At 40.7% G+C, this 13,287-nt stretch overlaps 1 protein-coding gene across 5 annotated transcripts in view; it reads left to right on the top strand.

Moving 5' to 3' along the window:
• Positions 1-13,287, top strand: part of KLHL5 (kelch like family member 5) — a 145,120-nt gene that overhangs the window by 100,043 nt on the left and 31,790 nt on the right. For all 5 annotated transcript variants that reach the window (XM_050947615.1, XM_050947612.1, XM_050947614.1 and 2 more), the window contains one exon: positions 394-606. In XM_050947615.1, coding sequence (XP_050803572.1) covers positions 394-606 — 213 coding nt within the window. The remainder of the gene's footprint in view (positions 1-393; positions 607-13,287) is intronic.

The following is a 13,287-nucleotide window of genomic DNA, read 5'->3' as shown; positions in this document are numbered from 1 at the left end:
CCTATCAGAAGAGTAATTGTTGATTAAAAAAATTAATTTGTAGCCTGGTGCAGTACTGTGAATCCTTTATATCTTCATTCCACTATCTGTATACCTTACTCAGCTGTATTTGACTTACAAAACAATAAAAACAATTTAAAATAACCTACTGAAAGTTAAAGTTAGAACTGTTTTCCTGTTCATTTACTCTTTGGAAATTATGTTTAACACAAACCAATCTAACTATAATGAAGACCTTTACAAACATGCCCATTACTGGAGTATGCTGTACTCTACTCAGCAAAATCTGCATCTCAGTACATTATGTTTCTGCAACTTTCAGCAGCGGATGACAGTAGTGGCCTGTCCATAGATCTTTAGTGTTCATATTGAAAATACTTTTTTCTTTTTCAGGAGAATTTCATGGAAGTAATTAGAAACCAGGAGTTTTTATTATTGCCAGCCGCTGAAATTGCAAAGCTTTTGGCAAGTGATGATATGAATATTCCTAATGAAGAAACTATACTGAATGCACTGCTTACTTGGGTTCGACATGATTTGGAACAGAGAAGGAAAGAACTTAGTAAGCTGTTGGCTTACATTAGGCTACCGCTGCTTGCTCCACAGGTAAATTATTACAAATATAAAACCATTAGCTCTTTCTTCCCATGGATAACATCAGTATTTTTAGGGGACATACTTATACTGTCTATGGAAGTTACCCCAACTAGCAGTGATTTTGGTTTCTTAGAAATAGAGATAAATAAATGAGAAACATCTGTAGTCAGTTTTGTATTTGAATGGATGAGAATGCCACCTGCTCTGGGGTCATTAAAATAACTGCTCTCATTGATTTAATTAATAATATTTAGCACTTACATAATGTCAAAGGGCTTTACAAACTGAACACTTGCAACATCCCTGTAAGGTAGGGTAAGAATCATCTCCACTTTGTAGATGGGAAAACTAAGGCTTTCATGAGCCTTTGACAGATACAAATAAAATTCACTAATCAACATCTATGAATTGTGACCTTCTTCAATCTCTTATCTTTAAAGCACTCAATGATCTTTGACCCTGTTGTATGCACCCTGTGTCCTCTTTATGATCATTAGCTGGATTGGCTAGAAGGCATTTGCTTTTTATATTTACATTTGAGTATTCCATAATCAGTGACAGAACTTACTGAGCTGTGGGTCCCTGAATTTGTAATTCACTTTCTTTAGAAATGTATTAAGGTCAGAGTCGATTGACCTTCAGGAAATAATTCAAGGCTTACTTCTTATGTTAAACATATGCTGAACAAAATAATGTATTTTTTCATGCAACGCACTGTCAACCTCTGGAACTCCTTGCCAGAGGGTGTTATGAAGGCCAATACTGTAATGGGGTTCTAAAGGGAGCTAGATAGATTCATGGAAGATAGGTCCATCAATGGCTATTAGCCAGGATGGGCAGAAATTTGCCAGAAGCTGGGATTGGGTGACAGGGCATGAATCACTTGATAACCTGTCTGTTCATACCCTTTGGGGCACCTGCCATTGGCCACTGATAGAGGACAGGATACTGGGCTTGATGGACCTTTGGTCTGACCCAGTATGGCCGTTCTTACGTTCTTAGTTGTTTTTATATTGTTCTTGTCTTTTAATCTACTGTAATAGAAACATCTAGAGTCCTTGGAAATAGAATTTACAAACATCAGTAAATTTAAATATAAAATCAAGAGAAATTGGGCCTGATCAGTACTAATTGGACAGTAAATGTTAAGGGTAAACACCAAAACAATACTTGATTACAACCACTATTATGTGTCTCACTTTTCTTCCATCTTTTGCAGATGTATGCTGCCATTTCTGATTCTACATTTGTCACCTTTTCATTTATTCAGTTTTTTCAGATTCCTCAAAAAATGAAATTTGAAGTATTTTTAAAATGAATGTTAATCACACGTAAATCAGGAAATTGAATTAAGTTGCAACAACAGCCTTCACTCTGACCCATAAGGGTGCGTTATAGTATGATGTTTTGTTACATGATTACACAGCAGTGGGCTATGTGACATAGCAAACATATTAAAATATAATGAAACAGTTTCCAATTTTATGGTAGAAGGTTCAAAGCTGTTTGGAAGAAAGGAGACAGAAAATTGGAGGGCTCACTAAAAGCCATGTTGTTATAAGTAGAGATGTGAGGACTTAAACTCACAAACTTTAAAAAATTACAGGGCATCTGAAGTAGGGGATTGCTCGTTGGAGCTATGCCATCAGCTATGAAGGTTTGTCTGAAATATTGCCTTGGGCATTACGTGAGGTGGAGAGATCCAGCGTGAACCTTGAAAATGATGGCTAACATAGGCAGCAAAGATGCAGGGTAGAATCTGCACCTAGCTACCCGAGGCGAAGGAAGTCACCAGGAAAGACTCAATGGCTCAGGTCGAAGCCAGTACTGGTAGACCAGGAATAGGGTTGCATTACTGCACCTCCATCTCATCCTAGTGGGATGAGATATTTCCTGGGATAATTGTTGGCTCTTTTTTTTACCATGAATAACCTAGTACTCAGCGCCAGTGTTAAAGCCCCTGCCTTATTTTCAGCTGTAGATGCCCTGTCGGTGCTGTCTCCCCTCGGTGGAAACATGATGGGTTCATGCCAAAGCCCCCTTGGGGACACACGTCCACTGATGTCGGCAGGCACATCTGGAGTACATTGTGACAATACATCCAATTGTATCTGGGATCTCCAACAGTCCACCAAAATTGCAACTTGGAATGTTGCAACTCTTCACAGGTATGGTCATCAGGTCACTGTCTCACCCGAAATGGATCGTCTTGGTATATCAATCTCAGGACTAACAGAAGCAAGGCTGATAGATCACAGACGTCATGAGGTGGACAATTCTTTCCTTCTGTAGTCTGGCAGTCACAACCATTTAAATGGTGTAGCAGTACTATTGCAACATGAAACCAAGTCCTCCCTGACAACCTGGATGCCTGTGTCTCCTTGTTTACTAATTGCACATCTTAAACGTTGACACGGTTACTTCACTGTCATGGTAGTCTGTGTGTCAACAGAGGAATTTATTGACTTAGTTAAAGATCATTTCTCTGATCAGTTTGAACATCTAGTATGCACAGTCCTTCCACATGATCTTGAGTGACCTAAATGCAGTGACTGGCTCCCTGCAAACTGGATGTGAACAGGTCATTGGTCTTTATGGTTCAGGCACACCCAGTAATAACTCTTGCCGCTTGCTTACATTCTGTGCCTCCCAAAATCTTTCCATTCTTGGGTCATGGTTCAAGTGGCAATGCTTACACAAAATGTAATGGATCTTTCATGATGGTGTCACTCAAAAGGAGTTGGACCACATCATTACACATGATAGGCGTATCTTCGTCTGCTGTAGAACTTATCGTGGTGTGGAATGCGTGGCGAACACAGATCACCATCTAGTAGTTACCAGTATGATGTTGATGTTCCAATGAGCAGGTAAGCCCTCTCTGATGATGAAGTTTGACATCTATGAACTCCATGTGCCAGGTTTATCCAACAGGTTTTTTATTGTTGTCAGCATCAGATTCTCAGCTCTAGCTAATCTGCCAGATGACATGGAGATTGCCTGGTCCCTGTTCTCTTCTACCCTCAACCAATCTACTGAGCAGATGATTGGCTATAAACATCCAGCACATCGAGCATGGCAGATAATTAAATTGAAGGCCTCAGTGCGCCGGTGCGGTGATAAACACACTCGTAATCAGCTGAAGCAAAAATTTAACACCCTAGCAGTCCGCGATCGCAAGGCATATTATAACCAAGTGACAAACGGTGTCGAATTTGACTTAGCCAGGATCGACTTGCAGCCAGGATTCCACGCCATTCACAACCTCAGTGGTCAAGAGGTAATCACTACAAATGGTATCCTGAATGCCAGCCAAGGCCATCCATGTAAATTGGATTATGACATTCTCTCACGCTGTGTGGAACATTATCACAGTGACCTGAACCATCCTCCAGCTGCCACTTGTTCAGAACTGGATGATCTGGCAGTCACTGCAGTTCTGGATCCAAACATTTGTACTGATGTACCAACATTGAATGAAGTGAAGTATGCCATATCTAAACTGAAAAACGGATATGCAGCTGGTGCTGATGGCATCCCATCAGAGCTGCTAAAATATGCTATTGATCCTATAGCAGCGTCACTTCTGGCCATCTTTCATCTGGTATGGAGAACTGGAACCTTACCAACTGCCTGGAAGGATGGTATTGTGATCTCGCTCTATAAGGGCAAGAGATCGTGCAGCAAATGTAAGAGCTACAGGCCGATCACCTTGCTCTCTGTTCCAGGGAAGGTATTTGCACATGTTTTGCTGGCATGCCTGGAGCCTTTGCTACATCGGAAGCATTGTCCCCAACAGTCAGGCTTTATGAGGAACAGTTCCACATTAGATGTCATTTTGACCCTTCGCTTGTTGTCAGAGATGCATCAAGAGTTCAAGAAGCCCCTGCAAATAGCATATGTTGATGTCAAGGCTGCATTTGATTCAGTAGACTGTGTCGTGTTACGGAAGGCCTTAAAGGGTGTAGATGTGTCTACTACTCTGCTGGACTTGATTAGAGAACTGCATAATGGAACCACTGCCTGTGTTTGTCTAGGGAACCGATGTCAGCGCCTTTTAAATTAGTATCTGGTGTTAGGCATTCTGGCCCCTGCACTCTTTTGTCGGCCAATGGATTTCATAATGCAGCATTCCGTCAGGTCCATAGGCATTGAGATTAGTGATCTCTTGCTCACAGACCTTGATTACGCTGATGATGTTCTTTTAGTACAGAGCCTCGACAGGTTTCGTGAGGTACTCCAGCATATGGAGGAGTCAGCTAAGTTTGGTCTCCTCTATGCTTCATAGTCAAAGACAAAACTGAAAAATATAGGACCAGGTCCACCTGCGACTCCAATCTCTTTGAACAATGAAACCATTGAATCAGTTTCCAGCTTTTGCTATCTGGGTTCTATTCTTACTATCTCCTCCAATTCTCACACAGAGGTTCTCCATCAGATTGGCATCACAGCATCTGCCATGGGCCGTCTACAACCGATATGGAATCAACATCATCTTAGTATGACAACCAAGTTCAGGATTTATTCGAGCTGTATCCTTCCATACTGTTGTACGGGTGTGAAACATGGACACTACACTGCGCAGACTGGACAAAGCTGAAGGCTTTCTACACAAAATGTCAACATCGTATACTGGGCATAAAGTGGCATGACTTCATCTGTAATGCAAATGTTTATGGTTGTTTGGGTCTACAGACTACTGGGGCCATTGTCCGCTGGTGGTGCCTTATGCTTTTCAGACATGTTGCAAGGATGCCACAGGACGTTCCAGCGAATGCCGTTTTCCGGGTGGCTTGTAACATCCGGGATAAAAGCCACCAGTGGAGGAGTGGAGGCAGCCCAAAGGCAGACACCCTAGTACATGAGTTTATCAAGTCTGTTCTGATGTTGGACTCTCAGACCGTCAAGCCTTTGCAGTCGCACAGGAACGGACCAAATGGCGAACGATCGCTGCAGCCAACTATCTGGCTAAATGAAGAAGAAGAAGAATATTATAGGACTGTAAAGCTAATGGCAACAAGACTTGTAATGGAACCTCTATATCATCAGTTTTATTTACAGATTTCTTTGAAGCTACCATTATACATTCTGGCATCTCAGTTTATTGACAGAAGCAGCATCCTAGACATCTGGAAAATCTTGTTGCTGTTGCAAAGGCTTGTGACATGGTTGTTTTATTTGTTTTTATATTTGTTTACCAGGTTCCAGTGGCTAGTATCTGGTCTTTGATCATATTCTGAAAAAGTTGATTAATCACATTCCTAACTGTGAGAGATTCAGCTTTCTTTTCTTCAGAAGCTCCTAGTACTTTAGAATTTTCTGTTTAAATTACTGCTAAAAAATTTGTTCCAAATATATAAACGTTATACCTTTTTCTGCATCTGTTTTTCAGGTGTGCTTAGAATGTTAATGCACCATTTGTAACTGCTCAATTATAAATGCCTTTGAACTTTGGTGCAAGGAGCTACATAAATAACCAAATCCCCAGAAAACTGTAATTTATAATTGGGGATTTGTTTTGGGGAGTTTATTAATTTATATATGGTAATGAGTAATGTATATTACATTGTATAGTATAATATATATATTGTAATAAGTAATCTCTTTGTGGTGATCTCTAGAGCACTTTAATATAGTACTCTTTCACACAGCACTACTTTAAAGCGCACTAGAGAACCTTTGGTGCACTCCAGTGGGGTCTGCATGGACCAGTTAATGAGTAACACCTAAGTGTGCTTTAGAAGTCATGCTCCCATAATCCATATTACTGCTCCATTTAGACAAGCCCTTAGATACAAGTAACCATTTCCAGTGTTTTGCAGATTTTTATTGGATACACACAGATTTCTTTTTCTTTAATTGAGGTTGTTTTATCAGTGTCGATCAATTAAAACCTAAAATCAGAATTAATTATAATTAAATTATAATTATTATCATGCATTCTATTAAATGGTTAGCATTTGTAAAATATGTGAGTCAAGACAAAGGTTGTTTCAGTGGGGAATGCTAATTTATAATGAATTGCAATACAGTGGACTTAGTCACAAAAACACAGTTTGGGGTTTTTTAGTCAAAAACAGCCTTGGACTGCTTATATTTTTAGTTATCATGGAATTATTTTCATAGGTCCAAGCCTTGTGCTATAGTAAATCATAGCTATGCTGGGGTTCTCTGTTCTAGTGAGTAGATATATTTGTTGTTTGGAGATGCAAAGAAGTATTTTGCCACAAGTATTAATTTTTACAGCTTTACGGTTTGATCTCCCCCATCCCCCCCCCAAGGTTAAATAGTATTTGTCAATCTCAAAAGTAGATCCAAGGACCGGGTTGAGGTTGGAATGTTGTCCTATTGGTAGCCTTCTGTATTACAGGAAAGCAGATTTCAGTGCCTGCTCTTAATCTTGATCTAGAAGGATGCAGATGTTGGTGGTGTTGTAGAGGCACTTACGTATTGCATCAAAAGTAATCCATTCAGCCAGTTAAGGAGTTGTCTTATCTGGGTCTTTTTATTCAGGAATATAGTGGCCTAATGTCAAATGTTCTAGCCCACTAAAGCTTATTGTCAGATAAATTTGTTAGGGTTTGGCTGCACTTGCAGCTGTACAGCTCTGGGAGTTAAAGCTGTCTTCGTACAGCTGTGTAGGGAAAGCGCTGCAGTGTGGCCACACTGACAGCTACCAGCGCTGCAGTGTGGCCACATCTGCAGCATTTGCAGTGGTGTTGGAAGTGGTGTATTATGAGCAGCTATCCCAGTGTTCAAGTGGCTGCAACGTGCTTTTCAAAAGGGGGTGGGATGGAGTGTGACAGGGAGCGTGGGGGAGACAGAGAGAGTGGATTTTTGGAGCTGACACTGTGTCAGCTCCCTGCCTTGCAAGTTCTAAGGACTTGAAGATACACAGCACCAACCTTCAATCATTTTAAAAGTTTTGACCCCTTTCCCCAGCCCTCTCTCATTCACTAAATGCAAATAGTCTTCAGACCAGATAAGCAACTGATCCAAAACAGACCCCCCCTGTCCCCATCCGGGCTGCTTCTCTCCTCAAGCAAACACTAGCTGTGGACATTCATCCCCCTGCCTGCCTCTGCTCGAGCAAACAGTAGCTGTGTTTGTTTTTTAGATAACACTGCTCTATGGCCAAAATGCTTCTGAAATAAATGTAGTCCAACTTTACTAATTCTGGGTCACTGAGAACGAAAATAATGCTTAAAATTGTTGATTGGCTCTAGTTTTCAAGATATGCTGTTGGGTCAGTATATACGACCCTTGACTTGGGAATGGCAGAGGATAAGTGAGTTATAAAGGGAAGGGATCTCAGTTTAAACCAGAAATGTCTAAAATACATCTTTGACTGGATCTATGAATAAATCTATGACTGGGTTTGGACAGTACTTGCTTTTTAGGCAAAACAATGAATGATGCAATTTGAAGCTGGTATTGCGTTATACATGATATGAATTGCATCATGTTATTCCTAGAAGTCATGGATGATGCAATCATAACGAAGCTTACATCACACATGAACAAATTGCCCTATATCAGCTCTAGAAATCATACAGTGTCTTGCTCTTTTATTTGTCAGTGTTTGATTTTGCAAAGGGACACATTTCTGTTTAGCCAAAGTGAGCAGAGATGCCTCGTACTTGTGTGAACAGTGCAGATAACTTCTGCTATGTTTGTGGTGAAGTGACTTTTGCATCACAAAAGCGCAGTATAACCACTGTGGTTAAGAAAGCCTATCACCTTTCTTTTGGCTGCAAAATTGGAGATCAGGACAAGAGGTGGGCCCCACACATATGCTGCAACACTTGTGCAACAAATCTTCGCCAGTGGTTGAACAGGAAAAGGAAATCTTTGCCTTTTGCAGTGCCAATGATTTGGAGAGAGCCAACAGATCATACCAGCAATTGTTACTTGTGCATGGTGCCTCCAGTTGGGAAAGGTGTGTCAAAGAAGAAAAAGTGGACTGTGCATTATCCAAACTTTCCATCAGCTATACGCCCAGTACCCCACGGAGAAGGACTGCTGGTTCCTGATGCACCAGAATCATTCTCATTTGAGTCAGACGAGGAAGAGGAAGAGGATGAAACTTCTGGTCCTGAACCATCAATGTCACAGGACCCACATTTTCTCCCATCCTCCTCCTCTGAACCACACCTCATAACACAAGGTGAACTGAATGACCTTGTCAGGGATTTGGAACTACCCAAGAGTAAGGCAGAGCTGTTGGGCTCCAGACTACAGCAGTGGAATCTCCTGGCAGGCTATCAGGGCAAATGGAGCCCATCAATATTTGCAGACTATTGCTGGACAGTGACAAGAGATGCTCCATTTAATGAATACAAGAGACAAGCCAAGAAGCGCCGAGTAGATACTGAATAGGACTAAAATATGTACATAATAGTTTTTTGCCTTTTGTTTCATAATACATTTTATTTATTTATTTAACCTTTTTGCTGATTTTTAAAGTGTTTGTTACATAAACAGGGCAGGTGAAATATTATCATGTAAAGCAACCATAAACACATGAAAAGACCTAGGTTTACAATTTATGATTAAAACTCTACTATCTACACGATATACATAGACATAAAATGTAAAAACTTAAATATCTTAGAAACAGTAGCCAATCAGTTGTTTTCATTGTCATATTTGTATTCAGCACATCAAAATACATAATAAATATCACATTTTATCTCTGAAGCAGACGACTTCTCAAAAATTGTAGACCAGTGTAAGCAGCTCCGGGAGCCCTGAGTTCACAACAAAACAAAGAGAGGCATCACAACAAACAGAGGGTGTTATCTTTACTTAAAAAGCATTGTGGGAAGGTTCTGGAGGTCAGTTACAGAGTAGTAAGATTAATCACCGTTTATACTGGCATCCCAGCGCTGCAAGAGCAGTGCTGTTCTCTTTATTCCTTTCGTCGAGGTGGAGTACAGCCAGCGCTGTAGCCAGGGAGATACAGCACTGTTTGTGACTTGCCAGTGTGGACGGGGAGTAAGTTACAGCACTGTAAAGCCACCACCAGCGCTGTAACTCTCAAGTGTAGCCAAGCCCACAGTCTCTAATGTGCCACAAGTACTCCTCTTGTTTTTTAGACAGTAGTGTGACACTGATATTCTGTCTGTACACAAGTATAAAGCATTGCATGCCAACATTTAAAACATTGTAACATTTCTTTTGGTTTAGCAATTTTCTAATAATTAAATGAGTGTAAGATCATAAAAGCAGCAAGCACTGCTTTGTATTAAAAGAAGCAGCTCAGGTGAAGTATTGCAACTGAGAATGATGAAAACTAAGATAAGCACTGTTCCTTCTTACTGATGGTTTTAAGCAAAGGGATTTTTAATTTGCTTTTTAAACAGAAGCAAACCTTTGCTAAATTCACGTTTAAAATATTGATTATGGTATATTGCATTAGTCTAAAAACAGAAGTTGTTACAATCTGATGGAAAACTTTTTTATAAATCTATAGTTCTGTTTACTTCCTTAACTCAGAGGTTCTCAAACTTCTTTTTTCACGGACCACTTGAAAATTGCTGAGGGTGTCAGCGGACCACTTAGTGGTCTTTCCAAATGTTTGTACCATTAGCTAACTATTGTAAAGTACTTTGGATAAAAGCACGACATAAAAAAAACTTTATAATATTTAACTTTTTTTTCCTACAGATAAAAGCACACAACTCACACTTTAATATCTGTAGTCTTTCTAATGTGGTGGATGTGCCGTCTCCCCCCTGCTGTGGCAGCCCCCATGCTGAGGCCAGGAAGGAAGGGGGTCTCTCCCCCACCGCAGAGCTGAGGCTGGGAAGTAGGGCCATCTCTCTCCAGCTGCTACAGCCCTGGTGTTGTGGAAAGTTATCTCTTTCTCTGGCTGCCGTAGCCCTGCACATCCCAAATTCCCTCCACCCCCTCTTTTCACCCCACTGTGCCTCCCACCTATCCCCTATTCCCCACAAGGCCACCACCTCACCTTACTGTGCGTTTTCTTCAGGGTCCAGGCCTCTAATTAGTGGAGCCATACCTGTGTGGCTCCACTAATTAGGTGGGTGGTCCTTCATTCTCTTGTGTGCGGCTGCCCAGGCGCGCACCTTAAAAGTAACTATCTGCAGACCACCTGAATGGAGCTCGCGGACCACTGGTTGTCTGCAGACCACAGTTTGAGAACCTCTGCCTTTACTCATTTTGCTATCTCTTTTATGCTGACCTGAATGTATCACTTTTGGCAAAGGAAAAATATGTATGCAGTATATTCCTTTTTCCAGCATAAAATGGAGTAAGGCCTTATAGTTGTGAAATTGATTCTTTTGTTTTACAGAAATCTAGTATTTTTTAGATATTTTTGCAGCATGATGCAAAAGGCCCAAGAGAGCTGAGAAACAAAAACAAAAAATAAAGTAGAAATATCACAGATGAGTGAATTACATAACTTGAGTGCAAAACTTTCAAAAGGAAGTGGGTGTACAAAACTTCATAGTAAGGGGAAAATTGTGTTTGGCTCCTGCACGGAGGCACAAGTCAGAGGAATGGGTGCAATGTACCTCCTTTCCTTATGTTCCCATGTTGCAGCTGGGCACAGTTGAGATCTTGCACTCACCTAAGTACTAGCCTGTTTAAAAAAAAAAAAGAAAAGAGTGAGGTAGAAGCCATGGCCTTGCCTCTCTCCTTTGTATCAGCTAGCAAAGCTGATCCCCCCACAGAGGGAGTGCACACTACACAATTTTTAAAGGATGGTGCAGCAGCTAGACAACTCATCTCCTGGTAGGGTGACCAAACAGCAAATGTGAAAAATCGGGACGGGGGTGGGGGGTAATAGGAGCCTATACAAGAAAAAGACTCAAAAATCGGGACTGTCCCTATAAAATTGGGACATCTGGTCACCCTATCTCCTGGGATCTTTGTGTTTATGTGTGATACAACATTTCAATGAGGCCCCGCTGGGAAAATGTACCATCACCCCACCCAACAGTGGGCTCTGTTAAATCTAGGCAGCTCTAAATTCACAAGAGATGCTTATGCTTTTGTGGTCAATAACGAAATCCATTCAGTGAACCTGACTAACCTACTGGGGCAATCTTTGAGAGTGCTTGCTTAGTACATTTGAAAGCGAGATGGTTCTCTGGAGGCAGGCAGGAATATGAGATCTGTCATGGCTGACTGCCAGCTTGATCCAATCCATGCATCATAATAAGGAAAAGCAATATTTCTTACTGAAGGAGCCACAGTCTCCATCTCTTTTTGTTTATGTTGGGAATTATACACAATGACCATCTCTCCAGAAGAAATTATGCTTTCATGTCTGACCTCAGTCTTCTTTTTACTGGACCTAATGTGCACAGTTCTCTTTTAATGTATATTTCCTAACTTTTTAGAGTACTTGATACTGTTCTGTAGAGTTTTTAGCACATGTGATGAACCTGGGACTCATTTCATCATGCTGCAATTAAATGAAGTTGAGTTTGATCAGTGCATTTGCACATAGAACCAGTACAGAAGAAAACTCATTGGTGTGTTCAAAAGTAGCAGTCTAAGATTAAACCAAGAACAGCGTGAAGAACTAACATCCCACTCATAATAGGGGTCTACATTACAACTGCCCCCTTGGCAGATCTTAAGAGATTCTACCCTACAGATGTTTAGACTGACACAGCTACGGCATTGCAGCTGTGCCACTGCAGTGTAGACACTTGCTATAGTGACGGAAGGGGGTTTTCTGCCACAGTAGTTAATCCACCCCCTCAAGAAGTGGGTAGTTAAATTGTCAGAAAAATTCTTCTGTCAACATATACCAGGGCTTAGGTCAGCTTACCTACATCTTTTGAAGATGTGACTTTTTCATATGCCTGAGCAATGTAGCTAGTTCAACCTACATTTTGGGTGTAGACCAGGTCTTAGTGTGTTTATATGTGTGCAGTGCTTAGATGCTATCGTAATAAACACTGTAAAAATTAGGACTGTCGAGGGATTAAAAATATTAATCGCAATTAATTCACACAATTAATCATGCTGTTAAACAATAATAGAATACTATTTAAATGTTTTGGATGTTTTCTACATTTTCAAATATATTGTTTTCAATTACAACACAGAATACAAAGTGCACAGTGCTCAGTTTATATTTATTTTTATTACAAATATTTGCACTGTAAAAAAAATAGTATTTTTCCATTCTCCTATTGCAAGTACTTTAGTGCAGTCTCTTTCTCATGAAAGTTGAATTTATAAAACAATGTAAAACTTTAGAGCCCACAGGTCCACTCAGTCCTACTTCTTGTTCAGCCAAGCACTCAGAAAAACAAGTTTGTTTACATTTGCAGGAGATAATGCTGCCCACTTTTTGTTTACAGTGTCACCTAAAAGTGAGAACAGGCATTCGCATGGCGCTGTTGTAGCCAGCATCACGTGATGTTTACGTGCAAAATGCCCTAAATGTTCATATGTCCCTTCATGCTTCAGTGGCCATTCTAGAGGACATGAGTCCATGCTGATGATGCATTCTGCTCAATAACAATCCAAAGCAGTGCAGACTGATGCAAGTTCATTTTCATTATCTGAGTCAGATGCCACCAGCAGAAGGTTGATTTTCTTTTTTGGTGGTTTGGGTTATGTAGTTTCCACATCGAAGTGTTTCTCTTTTAGGACTTCTGAAAGGACGCTCCACAACTCGACCCTCTCAGATTCTGGAAGGCA

This window comes from Gopherus flavomarginatus, chromosome 3 (genome assembly GCF_025201925.1).
Source record: "Gopherus flavomarginatus isolate rGopFla2 chromosome 3, rGopFla2.mat.asm, whole genome shotgun sequence".
Taxonomy (NCBI): domain Eukaryota; kingdom Metazoa; phylum Chordata; order Testudines; family Testudinidae; genus Gopherus; species Gopherus flavomarginatus.
This window is presented reverse-complemented; position numbering and strand designations above follow the sequence as displayed.